This window comes from Nipponia nippon, unplaced genomic scaffold (genome assembly GCF_047370975.1).
Source record: "Nipponia nippon isolate SJK-2023a ecotype South Korea unplaced genomic scaffold, ASM4737097v1 scaffold_18, whole genome shotgun sequence".
NCBI lineage: Eukaryota > Metazoa > Chordata > Aves > Pelecaniformes > Threskiornithidae > Nipponia > Nipponia nippon.
In genome coordinates this window covers 10,076,049-10,091,565 of record NW_028262334.1, presented here as the reverse complement: position 1 = coordinate 10,091,565, position 15,517 = coordinate 10,076,049, and the positions used below count along the sequence as shown (strand labels likewise).

The 15,517-nt window shown below is 42.6% G+C and overlaps 1 protein-coding gene across 7 annotated transcripts in view; it reads right to left on the bottom strand.

Moving 5' to 3' along the window:
• PPIL2 (peptidylprolyl isomerase like 2) overlaps positions 1-15,517 on the bottom strand; it is a 75,100-nt gene that overhangs the window by 12,073 nt on the left and 47,510 nt on the right. For 6 of the 7 annotated variants that reach the window (XM_087754486.1, XM_087754491.1, XM_087754485.1 and 3 more), the window contains 3 exons: positions 14,431-14,464; positions 4,735-4,852; positions 2,033-2,089 (listed from right to left, as the gene is read on the bottom strand). In XM_087754486.1, coding sequence (XP_087610612.1) covers positions 2,033-2,089; positions 4,735-4,852; positions 14,431-14,464 — 209 coding nt within the window. Of the gene's footprint in view, positions 1-2,032; positions 2,090-4,734; positions 4,853-14,430; positions 14,465-15,517 lie in introns of those variants that run through there. The other variant, XR_015704043.1, reaches the window with a different exon arrangement.

Below are 15,517 nucleotides of genomic sequence, written 5' to 3'. Positions count from 1 at the left end.
GAACACAGATCTTAAGAGCTGCACACATCACCCTTTTATATTAATTTTGTAGGTAAACTCAATTATTCAAGTATTCAATTTGTAGATAAATACAGAGTAACTGGAATCCATCTATTCCAGCATCTTCATTTTTTACATTCCTTGAATTAATCTGCATTTACATGCAAGCAGGTCCGGAGCAAAATTCACCTACTCTGTGTTCAGATGAAGATGTCAGTCAGTGCTCATGCAGGGAGCCAAACACGGTTCTAAAACATTTTTAATAAAGTTGTTCCTTTGTATTTCAGCTAAGGATATTTGCAGTGCTCAGAAAGAAGCAGCAGCACTTCTTTACTCTGGCAACCAAGTTCAGATTTCTGCAGTAGCAAGGACAGTTAAAAAACTAAGACAGTCTTTGCTAAAACTGCACAAATCTCTGCTGTATACACTTACCAGATTTACTTGGACCACAGTAATTCCTCTCTAAAGGGCAACGTACAGTGTGAAACATCAGCTGAGCTATTTTGCTCAAAAGGTACTCGAGATGTGACGTACGGGGCGAAGGCTTTTGGGAGCACACTCCCTGCGCCGCAGTAAGCTCAGCTACTCTCTAAATTCTTTCCTGGTGAATGGTAAAACTGGAGCGCACTGGGGAAACACAACAAAGACGCTGGGGGACTATAGGGGATGCTCACTGAAGCCAGGTTGCATCCAGAACTGAAGAACAGTCACATTTTCAGCGGAGCTGTCCTAACCCAAATACTATTTGATGAGGTGGTAAGCTCAGGTCAACAGCATTACCGTATGGGATTTAATAGGGTTTTTGCAAGGAGGACTCAAACTGTAGCTGAAGTAGAATAGTCTTAAGATGGGGTAATGTAACTCCTCCAAGAATATACTTGCTTCAGCTTTCAGTATTAGAATTTGCTTTATTTATCTGCTTTCACCAAATGACAAGGGAACTTTAAATTTTTCTAGGACAGACCTGAGAAAGGAAAAAGAAATATCTTTCAAAGATTGCAGTTATTGCAGAATCAGTATTGGAACTAATGGCACTGAAATAATTGTTTAAAATGAAGCCAGTTTCTGCCTCAAAAACTCACAGGCAGAGAAGATGGATTAAATATATCACTTCCATTGTACAGCACAATTGTGTGACATCCAGTCAAAGTAAACAGCACATGCATTTTTTTTCAATTGCTGCCTTTCAAACAGATAAAACTATGAAAAGAATAAAAACCAAATTTTCATTTAAAAAAGACTCTAAAATCCTCAGGAACTACCAATGAAGCAGGCTAGTAAAATTCCCCTTCCTGCCATTTGCACAGAGGCATTTGTTGTAACAGCTATGCATTACTTGGTACGTACCATGTACCTGCAGCAAAGGAAGCAAAGGACAAACTGTAGTAGAAAGATTTTGTAGTATCTTCTGTAATAAATACCTTGATCTTTATCACGTGAGGACTTGACTGGAAAAGACTTTTGGAAGCGACTTCTTTATAAAGAATGAAGTTCCCCTGCTATCTTGGCACTGGTAATACCTTTACACGTATATACATAAACACATACGTACGTACACACACATGCATAGAATAAGAAAGAAGAAAAGGGGCCAAAAGACCTAAGCTATGCAGAAGCTCTGTGTTCTATGCTGTGATGAAGAGCAGCCCTGTCATGACTAATTTCCCAGCTGACAGCTCATAAGAGGATGAAAGCAGCGTTGAAGAGGTAACCGTGTGTCCCAGCAATTCGTATGCACAATTATGAACATGGCTGGTTACAGGACGATGATTACTTTGTTCATGACTCCTTGGAGGGCCATCCACAGAAGGGAAGTAAGGCAACTTACAGTGATGGAAAGAGGAAAAAAGGCAGAGTCTGATGACTGGCACTGATGCAACGCTGGCCACCGAATCGCGACCAGGAGAACTGGATTGTGAGTTAGGATTTGGCTCCAGTTCAACTGCAAGAGTCACTAGATTCTTCTCTTCAGGCTTCAGACACACAGGAGAGCATGTCTGCTAGACTGCTGCTCATAATATCCTTCACTTACCTTCCAAAAACTGTGTGCTTCTTGTCCAGATATGCACAAGAGCGGAATGTGATGAAGCTGGAAGGAATAAAGACGTAACAGTTAGCATATTATCTCATTGAGACTCAACAACAGCCAGTAATGCTTAAAAACAGAGAGCGTATGCAACAGCTCTCTGAGAGAAGACGAGCCCCTCTCTCCCTCTCTGGCTGCTCTCTGGGAGGCCTGCTGGCCAAACATCCTTTAACTCCTCTCTTTTGTGGGTTTTGTCTTGGATTTCTGGAGTTTTGACTTCTCATTTTTATACCTTACTAACATCCCTAAACAGTACTCCAAGCACGGTGACTCGCACAAAGTCCAGAATTCATGAGAGCATCTGCCTCCTCGGCCGGGCAGGCCCTGGGGAGCCCGCACAGGACAGGGAGGCGCGCGTCCTGCTTGGGAAGGGCATTCCTTCTGCGTCATTGGCAGCTCGTAGCCAGCAAATACACTTGTATAACACGACAGCCCGCTGCCAGCGTAAACTTCTGTCTTTTAGGATATTCCCTTTTTTTCCATTAAATTGGCCTGTCGGTGATCCATTTCTCCTCTGGACAGTGCAAATTTGCGCTTCGGATACAAACATGGCAGAAGAATACTTCAAATTGTCAAAAGTAATGAAAACCTGTGAAACTTGGATTCTTTATTTTTAATTAATTGGGCTTTTAATTTTGGGGGTTGTATTTTTAAACTTAAACATGGGAATTAAAATACCAAATCCAAAGCAAACTTTACTACTACAACTTTTCCCTAAAGCTTAATGCTTCTTTGGAAGACTTGGACTACAAGTGTATGAGACAGAGGTTTCCACACTGTGGTCTGCAGACCACGATGGCCCATCTTGGCTGGACATGCAGTTCTGGCTCTCCTCCCTGTCTCCATCTGTTACACTACATTAGAGACAGCTAAAAATATATAAGCATTCCAAAAGCTCTTTTCCATATAAGCAACTGCCTCAGGAAGTTATATGATTGCAAACAGGAGGGGCTGCAATCTGCCAGACAATCTATTAAGACGTAGCTTGCCCTAGGAAAGCTTCGAGATGCTGTGCAGAAAGCAAACTCCTACACAGGGCAAACATTACAACTCAGCCTTGTGCATGGGTTCTTTGCACCAGTTTATTCCCAGATACCCAATACTTCAGATTATCAAGTGGTCAGTTATGGGTCAGCATGGTAATAAAAAAAAAATCTGAGCAGTAGCAAATACACAGAGAAAGCTGGTCATCCATCACTGCAGTCAAACTAAAATTAAGGACAACGGAAGTAACATAACTCAGGATGATCCCGACGGAGTCCTGGGCATTATTCGAGCATCTCAGCTCACTCTGCATTGTGGTGTCTGTCACCCATGGGGAGAGCTATTCACCCAGCCCCTAAGGTCCCCGCAGTTGCCAGAAGTGTCTAAACACTGCCTAGGAAGCTTTATAAATATGGGCAGCTGGAGTCTCTCAAGGACTTCACATATAAAGGATTTTCGTATTTCATTTCTAAATTTTAGGGAAACATACGATCGCATTTACAGCAGCAGATGATGTGACTCAATATGGCACATCACTCCTGAAATGTCTCTAACTTCTGTTTCTAGAATCCCCCCCTTTTTTTTTTTAAAAAAAAAAAAAAAAGGCAAAAAAAGAGCCTCTACTCTCCCCTAATTTAGCACCTGAGTGCTGGCAATAACATTAAAATCCAAAAATAAGCTCTACAGCAACTCGATCCTGCAAAGTACCCAACATGTGCTTAGCCTTGAGTACGGGAGTAAGCCTATTAAAGGCCCTAAGACAAGCACTTGCGTTTAATTAAAGCTAACCACACTACTGCATAGTTTACAAGCCGTAATAATACTCAGCATCATGAAGACCAACACCAAGAACCCCCTCCCTCCCCGTCCCAACACACAGCACTGTACCTACACACACCCTCCATGCTCTTTCCTGGGGCTCCCAATAAAAGTACAACTTCTTTCTGTTGCAGTACTTAGAGAGCAACTAATAAATAGTTGGCTCAAAGCGACACAGAACATTTTCAAAAGACTGCAGGCAAACACCCGTGTTAATGTTACACATAAAGAAGGTTATTACAACTTCAATATCTTTAAATTTCAGTTGCTGTTCTTCCTGCTTCTTCATTCATTTTTTCCTCATTTTAGTCCTCATTCTGCTTTTGTACCTTGAAAACCAAGTCATTCTCAATGCCAGATTCTGCACTCTGCCACGTCTGGGTTCTACACATTTCAACAGTGCAGATCTGTTCTCATTTATTTAAAATCAGGCAAGTAAAAAGAAGCAACATTTCCATAGCTTGTATGTTTCATTTCATTAAGCCCTTTCAAAAAGTTCAATACAGGGCTAAATTTAAACGGAGTGGAGAGGTGTAATGATCTCACAGGGAGAACAGCGGGGGGACACTGACAAAAATGAACAGAAACTTCCAATCATAAAAACAGAAAAGACAAATTAATGATGATATAATAAACCTACAGGTCTTCTTGCCATGCTTCGCTTTGCTCTTAGATTGGGTAACAGCAGCTACAGCTACCCTGATTTCATACGCAGCACTCGACAGAATATTTCACTTGACTGAACTTCAAAGAGCAGCTCATAAAATGTCATTTGTTTTCTTAACAGAGTAAGACACAATGTCTAGAGGGAAACAATAAAACACAAAAAGCAAGTGAGTACTTACAACTGCGATTTGTTTGTGTTGGGTCCTGAATTGGCCATACTAAGAACACCGCGTCCCGTGTGGGACAAATTGGGCTTAAATTCATCTTTGAAAGGTTTTCCCCAGTAAGATTCTCCTCCTTAAGAGAGAAAAGATAATAGAAGAAATGTTTGTTTTCATTAGTTTCCCACTACATTTTATAACAGGCACCGATATTAAATTCAGGGTTTCTGGCGCTTCTGATCACTACGTGCATCATATATTCTTTCCTCATCCCCATCGCTAGGCTAGTATTCGAGCACGCCCTTGAAATCAGATGTTTGTAACTGGCGACACAATTCGGTGCCCCCACACTATCAACTGCAACAGACCCGACCGTTTATCCACAGCATTGCAGACTGTGTGCTGAAGAACTGTCAAGGATTTAATTTTTTACTGCTGGTCCACCATAATTTCTCTTTTTTGAGACATTAAATCTTTAAAAGTGGCTTCCTGACAAAACACAGACCAAAGAATTACTAGTTTAATTGCACTCGGGGCACAGCATTGCTTCTGGAAATAAAATATCAGGGAGATGAAATACATTCATAGAATCAACTAAGAATAGGAGCTATAAGCTCAAATGCTTAATTCCTGGCTAAACAATGAAGAATGACGATATATATTCCTCCAAAACAAAAGGCAAAAATTAGGTATTTGGACTAGATACCTGGATGATGTAAACGCTTAAATGCAATGAAGTCAAAAGGATGATAAAACTTTGCACAAGCCACAGACCCTGCCCTCCAAAACCGATTTCTCTTCTGTGTCTGTGGATAGAGAGAGGGTCTGGGAGACCTCTCCTCCTGGCTGCCATTTTTACATTATTTATGACAGATCTGACATTTTCATTTGCATTTTCCTCCAGGATCATTCTTAATAAGAAAAACGAAGGCTGAGATGAGTCATACTTTTACAGTCAAATCCATGAACTTGTTTGACAAACCATGAAAAAATATTTCACCTTAGGATAGTACTAAAAATAAAACAAACAAAACCATCCAAACAGGCAGCAAGACCGGTCCATCGGCAGAATTGGCTCAAGAATCCTCTAGAGTAACTGCATCACTTGCGAAGCAGGAGGCCAGTAAAGGATCTGCAGTGCTCAACAGCTATTTGCACATGTAATACAGAAATGCGATTTGATGATACGACTGCACAGGCAAGCAGCAAATAAAACCGAGGAAGAAAACAGGCTTCTACTGAAAACCTTATGCAGAAAATCACAAGAGTGCATCAAATGAGAACAGAGTTTGAGACGATACCACAAAACCAAAGCATCGCACGTGGACAGCTGCAAGTGCAAGTGGAACCAAGTAAGCAAGAAATTTTGGAAGAAACCAACCCACTTAAAAACCCAATTAATCATGTTCAAAAGACCTATTAATAGAGTTGAGTGTTGCCTGCTCTGCAATTTGACAAGAGGCAGCAAAAGGGGACAAACCCTGTAGGGGTTTTCTATAATCAGGAGTAAAGGAAGAGTGATTACTTCAGCAGTCTTTGGCTATTAAATATTTTAAGATCAGTGCACTGGTTTTGGCTGGGAAAGAGTTAATTTTCCTCACAGTAGCTAGCGGGGGGCTATGGTTTGGATTTGTGCTGGAAACAGCATTGCTAACACAGGGATGTTTTAGCTATTGCTGAGCAGGGCCGACACAGAGTCAAGGCCTCTTCTGCCTCTCCCCCCACCCCAGCAGCGAGCAGGCGGGGGGGGGCACCAGGAGCGGGGAGGGGACGTGGCTGGGACAGCTGACCCCAGCTGCCCACAGGGCTGTCCCACACCGTATGGCGCCGTGCTCAGCACCTAAAGCTGGGGGAAGAAGGAGGAAGGGGGGGTGATGTTCGGAGCGATGGCGTTTGCCTTCCCCAGTCACCGTTACGCACGATGGAGCCCCGCTTTCCTGGGGATGGCTGAGCACCTGCCTGCCGGTGGGAAGGAGGGAATGAATTCCTTGGTTTGCTTTGCTCGCGTGCGCGGCTTTTGCTTTACTTATTAAACTGCCTTTATCGCAACTCACGAGTTTTCTCACTTTTACTGTTCTGATTCGCTCCCCCATTGCACGGGGGGGAGCGAGCGAGCGGCTGGGGTTAAACCACGACAATCAGCTAAATCACATCAGCTTGATCCCATATGCCAATCTCGTCCAGTAGCGGGTGAAAGGGATATGGTACGCTGCGGCCAGCTCTACTGTCTTGGAGATGAATCCAAGCCAAATCCAAAGCGTTCAACCTCTTAGAAAATGTCTTGCCAGAAGCCAGTGATTTTCTTTGCTAATGAATCTCCTTGCGTGTTCCTATTTGCTAAGAGAGGTTACTTGTGCAGTGCCTGCTACCTACCTTGTTCAGAAAAACAAAGTTCTTGTAGGTCAGGAAAGAAACAAGTTACGCTCAGAATATAGCGAGGCTCTGTGCCAGCCGGTGCTGCCCGAAACAAGAAACGCACCTGCAGCGCCCGCAGACCCGCTGCCCATCAACAGCACTGTGCTCTGCACGCTTTTTCTCTTTCCCTCTTTGCCTTTCACAGTTTTCGTCGCTCCGCTTCGATCCGGCCTGGCGGGACAGCACTGGGGACGGGCTCCCTGCCCGCCCCACTGCGCCGCTGCGGTGCCATGGCTTCAGGCCCTGCACTCCACGGCCGGAGCTCTTTGCACCCGAATAACGAACTTCACTTGGACTCCGCTCAGAGAAATACATAATTTTGCCTCAAAGGATCTCTTGAAGGAACTCCTGATTATTTGTAAAGCAGATGTACTTGCTATGAGCCCTAACCTAGAGGAGCGTTTGCTGTCTGAAATTTTCAGATGGTATGCAAACATGAACACAGCCCATCGAGACGGTACACAGCAGCAAGCGGCCAAACCTCGAGTCCGTTACACCCTTCACATGCTTCCAGCTGACGCTGGAATTACAGCGTTGTCAAGCTGCTGGAAGAGAGCGAAATCAACCCTGAAGCCTTTGCTGGTCAGAAAAATAATTCAAAAGGAAAGAGAAAAAATTGCGAATGACAGAGAGACTCTCTCTTTCTGGCACAACAAGCAACCAGACCCAAGAGCTTGCAAACAGGAGCAATGAGCCATGATCTTTAGGTTTTGGAATATTTATTTTTGTATGATTTCATTTCAGATCATGCACCGCAGGTCAGAATTAATCTCATATGTATGAAGGCTAACTTTGGTTCATTCCAGTTCTCTGGAAATAAGTGCTAATATTTAGTAGATAGTTACAGCATGGGATCCAGTCCCTGCCTCCCTCTGTCTGCCACGCAGCTGTCTCCAAGGCTAATTCTGTCTGCCCGGGAGCTGCAGCAAGAACAGAGAATGGCCTGTGCAGCATTCGCCCGAAAGGCCAGGCATCCTATAAAGGACATAGCTGAAGTGTCTGCGGCGGCCTGGCAGCACGGGCTGGCAAGGGGCAGTGGAGACGCTGCAAAGGCAGTCAGACAGCAGTACAGGAATGGTTTGGGGTTGTTTGTTGTTTTTGTAAAAGGAAAAAAAATAATTTGAAGAGAATACTTTTTTGTAAATAAAGGAAAAACCCAAAAGTATTCTCCTTAAATTAAAAATAGCCTGAATGTGCTGTTTGTCAAACTCCTGCTAACCTCTGGAATTGTTCCAGGCTTCAAGCATCTGCTTGAAGCAGGACCAGACACAGCAAGCCAGAAGATGGTGCGTTAAATGTATATACTTTTTTAATTACTGAAATCCAGAATCACTTTCTCTCTGAAGTACAGATCCCTCATTAGTCTACTGCCATGGGAGCACAGTGCCTAATGCCCAGCCAGAGGGGTCTGGAACAGGCATTTCGGAATCTTACATTTTTACTCTATGGTAAAGCTCAATGTAAACTTGGGAAAACAAGCCACAGGCTCCAGACCTCTTACTAATAGTTATGAGGCATTCAGAAGTATCTGGCAGATTTTACTGTGTTTATTCTCTGCATGGTTGGGAGGTGTGGCTGTGCCATCTTCCTCATTTTCCGAAAGCAGAATGGATGCAGACAGACAGAGGAGGTGGGACCGTCGCACGGTCTAGCTCTAGCCCTCCTGTTACACTCCCGGTACGCGCCAAAAAGAGAAGAGACTCCTTATATTCCCCCAGTCTTCCTCTGAGAGCACACAGATCACTGCTGACTATATATGGAGTCACGATGATGCAAAAACCTCACCCCAACGCTGACGTACCAGCCTACAAACAAAGCCCACGGAAAACAAGAATTGACTCTGGGTGTTAGGTTGACGGCGGGCAGCGCTGCCTGTCACTTCACCTTTGTCTCAGCTTACTCTCCGGTAAGATTATCTTCGGTCAAAGTGGAGTAGTGTGCCTACTGGACTTGCAAACATTTCTGAGATCCTATTCGAAAAAGTGCCGGAAAAAAATTCTGGGGGCTTCTGTGTTAAAATCCAAGGAGTTCCCATGGCAGCAGCCACGGCCCCAGGCAGGTACTGCCACTGGCTGGGTTGGTGCTGGGAGCGCGAAATGGAGCAGCACTTGTAGCCCTGCACGTGGGGTCCCCTGCTTGCACAAAGCTGGAAATGTGCTTGGGATCAGCCACGGAAATACACTGGCCTTCTAACAGCATTTAACCTGCACAGCGTCAAAGCCTTCAGGAGCCAGGAAGATTTTTTGCACAATTCTGTAAAACAAAAATCACGTGCCTACCCAGATACGCAAGATTGAAAGCTGAAGGCAGCTGGGAGCCACTTCCCCGCGTTTAATAAAAGAGAAAAATTCTCTGAAATTAAAGAGGTGTTTACCTAATTCTCACGCAGAGATGAAACCAAACAGACCACACAGCTCATAAAAAAAAATTAGACTGTATTCATCATTTCCATGGCTATCCACAGTGGCAAGACATATTTAGCTCGTAACTGAAGCGCAATTAGTTATTCAGTCTCGTATCTGTGTCTTGTGCTGATAGTGAAAAGGTGAAGAGACCTAAACTGACGTCTGAAACAATCACACATTAGCAACTATACAGAAAAAAGCCACATTTTCAGATTGTCTTTCGAACTAAAGCAGCTTACTCTTCGGCAGTCTTTCTTCCTTCTAAAGGCATTTTTTCCGAAAGTAATTTTTGGGGGTAAAATTACATAAGTTGTACAACTTTCTTGCAAAGAGCTGAGAGAGGCACCTAAAGCTTCAGAAATGTAGCATTCCAAAAGCCAGGTGTGGGCTAGGAATCATCATTCATGACAGCTGTGATTTTAAATAAATCCTTCCTTTTTCTGGCACAAAAATTGCTAAGCGGTGGTAAGGAAGTGGGAGGGCTCTGATTCACAAAAATGATGGCTTACTTTCTGTAATTTTCTTCTTGTCATTTGGAACAACGAGGTACATAATAACATCTGACACTTCTACAGAGCCTTCCAAGTGAGATTCTTGAATCATGTTGCAAATAGGAAAGCCTGAGCCCAGGCAGTAGTGCCTCTCTCTCCCTGCAGATAGGAGGACACGGTACTTTTAACCCCACATACCAAAGGCTGGATTTTCAGAGGGGCTGCAATCTAAAAGGAGTATATTGCTAGATAAAAAGGTCTTGCTCTTGTCCTTTTGCTGAGCTTCAGTCATGCAAGAAAAGGGGCTCTAAAACCTGCTACGTTTTAGGAACTCGCCTTGTTAGGCAATCGCACTGCGGAACGGACCAAGTTTGTCCACAGTCCCTTCGCTATTGACAGCTCCGAGGAGGAGTGGGCAAAGTCCTTCGCTCTGCTCGTTGCCAGCCAAAATGCAATTCCCACCTACCGGTGGTATTTTATCTTGGGCTTTTACAGCTATTATATGCCTCCTTTGTGCCCTCCGGGATTCATAAATGGACAGAGGCACACACAAACTGGTTCATAAGACCTTCCAACATGTTGCAAGTAAGAGTAGCTGAAAAATGCCTGTGCTGCTTTGAAAGTGTAATGCTTTGCATATAGTTTTCCCTTTTTCATACAAAGGGCTTAGGATATTAAACCTATTTTTCCGACATGCAAATTTTCTTCTATTATTTGGAACACTGAAAATACGGAGCAGCTGCTCCACTTGCACTAACATGAGTTAGACAGAATTACTCACAATGTGCAACCTCTTAGTTGTTATGAACAGCAGGAAAAGAAATACATCACAAATCTAAAATTCATTTTCAAATAATTAATCATTACAAAGAATGACCATGACTCAGCTTATTGCTCTGAATACTGCCTCTATGGGTGGTTATTTTGTTAGAAAAGAAATAAGCTGCTGCAGCACAATAAAATTTCTCCCAGTAGTCTTATGAAACATTACGTTGAAGGCTGTAGAAAATTAGTTTGGTCCTCTAAATCAGTGTCAGCCTTACAGGACTGTACATCTAACTGCTTTGGCAATGCAGGTCTGCCAGCTAAGCTAAGGTAAAACTCTATTCCCCACTCTTTTCCCAGTGTGGCATCTCAACTTCTAGATGCCATGCTGCTAATTTCCACCCTCCTCCATCCCAAGGTTAACTGCTGAGTACCAGGAACCAGTTGTCCTTCACGTGTCTGCTGGGTCACAGTTACTTTTCTGACAGCCTAACAAGAGGCTCAAAAGGACACACTGGGGTGCTGAATAACAAACAAAACAGAAGTAAGGATCAGTGCTGCTTACAGACAGGACTGTTCAGCTGGAGTAGCCGTGGAAGTGGACAGGCAGCGACAACCAGCTTGGCGTCTTACATCTGTGAGATGTTTCCAAAACACGAGCACACTTGTCTAGGTGAGCCGAGAGCACAGTTGCAGCCTGCGTACATGTAACCTTACGCCATGCTGTACTGAACGTGCCCAAATCCACCCAGAAGCCGAACAGTCCTGGGCTTAGTTAGCAATGGAGTGGGTGATCATCTAAGCATTTGGGTGTTGCAACCATAAACCGGACACCTGTTGCTGAACATGGGATGAATGTCAGATGACAGAAACCAAATGGTGGGAAGATTTTTGAACAAGTCTGTTCTAGTTCCTGAGCTGATGAACAGGAATAATCAAGTAAATATAACAAAACAAAATATATATACAAGGCTTAATGCACCTTCCACATATGAGTTTGGAAAACGTGCTTTTTTTTTTTTTTAAAAACAAAGAAACAAAAAACCATCCCAAACCTCTTGGCCAGAAAATTTCAGTTAAAGCCGAATGTTCTATGTGGAAGAGGAAACAAAGGATGTTCTTTTTTCCTGAAGTCTTCTTACAAAAGGCTGTAACAGAAACAATTCTGGCAGTTTAAAATATTGATGTTTAAAAGGTAACCTCCAAATAGTCTTCCCTATTGCCAGTTGAAATATCTAGGAAGAAAGCCCTGTTCTACTCTAATATGCTTCTCCGATACTACGGAAGTCAAGTTATGTACTCCCCCAGTAAACTTCTAGAGACCATTCAATCTTACGGAGTTTTTAGCTTTCAAAGATTCAGGTTTTTATTCTTTTCCTGAGAAGCAGTGAGTTGAAGACATACTGAAATTCCTTCCAGCTGCCAGAAGAAATAAAAAAGGGAATTTATACTGCAAATAACATATACGACCCAGGTAAAAAAGGTACAAAGTACTGAATCCCAGTGCTTTACCCCAAAGCTTTCCTAACATGAATGCTTGCGATCACCTTCCTAACACGAATGCTTGTGATCACATTAACAATGCGCAAACCAATGGACCAAAATATTTACGACACGGGAGCCTGGGAGAACGTCACTACGTTCCCCATGTTCTTACACGGCTGCTGAGCTGTACCTTCCTCCGGCCATCCTGCTGCAGAGAGAATATAAAGCCAGACAGGCACCTTAGGTCTGGCCACCTTCTGATAGCATGTGGCTCGAGATAGGCAAGTGAAATTTCTGCCTCACGTTCAAGTGCCCAGGATCTATCAGGCAGTCAGGAACAAATCGACTACTTGCACTCTGGGCACTGTCTAAGCGGCTTCATTTAAGTAAGCATTAAACACACAGGCGTGACAGTTCAAGAGAAATCTAGTAGCCCACCAGGCTGTCCATTTACAGCATTTTCTTGTGATATTATCATATTCAATAAGTGATTAAGTAAGGCTATCTAAAATGCAGCTGTATTCAAAAAATAAAATCCATTCAGTTGCAAAGAAGATATTGCAGAGTCCAAGCGATGCAGCTAATTGCAAACAGTCTCTAAAAATCTGCAACACTCATATCTGAGTGTACACTGTCCATTTTATTAGAACTTAAATAGTCTTGACAGATGTTTGCAAGACATCTCGCCTGCAATATATTCATTTTTAATTAAGAATGACAAGGAGAAAAACAAGATGGAAAAGACTAGAGGTCATTAGACTCCTTTCTGAAATAAAAGAGTACATAGGAGTTTTTTCCTCCTATGGGCTTATTTGCATTTTACTTCCTACTTGCTTTGCCAGTAGAGCTGAGTCTTGACCTTCAATGCAGCTGCACTGCCAGTCCTCTGCCAACTGTTAATTGTGCTGTCTCACAATACTTCTACCATTTGCACAGAGGCAAGAACGACACCAGCAAGTTAATTTTCATTCCACAGCAGGATCTGAACTCCACCCTACAAGGGCGAAAGGTGTCTGAGTCAACCCATTAAATTTCTCCTGTCTCCTGACACCTCTTTAATTTCTCATTTTAAAAGATGTTCCTAATGATGTCTTTTGGGATTTCAACAGAAACTTTCCTTATAACAAAATCAAATCACATTTCTTTTGACAGTCCAAGCATATATGGTAACAAATCTTGTTAATGGGCTTTTGCCATCAAAACACAGAACCTTTAACTAGTCTCAAATCTTAGAGTATGCAACTGTTGACTATCACATGCAGCAGAAGAAAAGCTGTCGGGCAACTCACACTAACATTATTTACAAAGCAAACAGAGCTAAAGTATTGAACAACTTCAAAGACATCTTTTTTTGGATGACCTGTGAGCACACACAGAAGAATACGAGCGACACATGTACGAACTAGAATAAAAATGCACAGAACTCCACAGGACCAGATGAGGAGGAGCTGTGGGGGCTGGTGACATCTGCAAGTGGGTAGATAAAAGGTGCAAGTGGAAAATGTGCAAATTTACAGCAGCAACTAGAGATATTACATGAAATCTCTACTGTGGTGGGCAGTGCTCCAAGGAGCCTTCAGCTGCTATGTGTCCTGACCGTTTCCGATACCACTATTATGCAGATCTCCAACTAAGGGAGAAAGAACAGGCAGAAGAATTTATTAACAGTGATCCTTAAAAGTTAGAAAAAGAGCAGCTTGGGCTTTACGAGGCAACTAGCTGGGAGAACAGATGGTATCTGGCCATTCACCAATTCTGAGGCAGGTCTCAAGTTTTTCATTAACGCTGAATTTGAAAGCAACTTTGCATGAATGTGTTTCTTCCTTTGTTCTTTGCCCTGGAAGGCCAGCTGTAAAATCATTATAATTTTTATTTATTTATTTTCCGGAAGAAAACGGAAGCAAAGACCCAACAAGAATTCTACATGGAAGAGTGCCCAAGTTTTAGACTGAGAATATATCAGATGAAATTTTGAGCATAGTTAAAATGGTCATAAAAATATAGCGATAAAACCTCTCCTTTAAAGTAGAAATACTCACAATCTACCACATATCATCATTTAGAGATCTTTAATCTACAAGGTGTCTGGAAATTAATGTAGCAACACAGCGCAGGAAGTGAAAAGAGTTTACTTGATTCAAACTCAACCTTACCTGTTCCTGTTCCAGTTGGATCACCTCCTTGGATCTGCAGAATTTAAATAAAATCAATAGGTTACATACATATCGGTGTGAAAGACATTAAATACAAGCCATAAAAGCCAATTCTGCTCAATTTTCTTCCTTCTATATTGTATCACGTTGATAAGTTAGCAACAAGGAAACCGTTAGTATTTATCTGGAGCTTCTTTTATCAGCTGGCTGTCATCTCCTACATTACTTACCCAAGAGCAGATTGACAGTTTTATAAAAATAATAGGTCTCTCGTGGGTAAATAGGGAAAATAAACAGTCTCAAATGGGTTAACCAGATCATCCTTTCTAGTATGTGCTGGGTCACAGCCTGCTTTTTAACTGATGATGCATTGCTTTTGGAAATGAAAAGGCTTTACATTTTGCTACCAATCCTCCACATGATGGGAAGGCAAGAAATGAGGGAATATGGAATATTTTCTGTATCTGAATCTATATTTCCCAGTAGCCCCCTCATTATCTGCAGGAGAACAAATCCCCATGTGAAACCAATCTTTCAGCAGCATAATTAATCACTGTATATATATGCGGGATCTATAGAAATTATGTTCTGCATTCTAATGCCAGTAGAGGGAGCGTGCCATAACTAGCTTCACAGTAATAGCACACAAGCACAATTTTGAGTTTAACTACGAACGAGATATACAGTGCTGTCAAAAGAAAAAAAAGCTTTTTTTAGGATGACAGGATGGAATGTAACATTCAGTGATGTCCCCTGAAAGACGGGCACTGTCTTCAGGATCAGGTTGTTAATTCTTCTGAAAGGAAGTTAAGAGGACAGCTACGATACCCGAAGCTGCCCGGACTCCACCTATGTAAATAGAGACCTTTGACTACCAAAGTCAACTTTCTGGTTCACTAGGTGCTCTTTAACTCCTTCACAAAGAAAGCCTGGGCACCTAGACAGACCTGCAGCACACTCGGGAAAGGATGATCTGACAGTATCCAACTACCACAGCCTGAAACAGAAATTCAGCTGCTTTCTAAAGTTTCATATGAATGGGATTTCAACAGGCCACAGTATTACTTATCCAAATTAGCATTCCTCT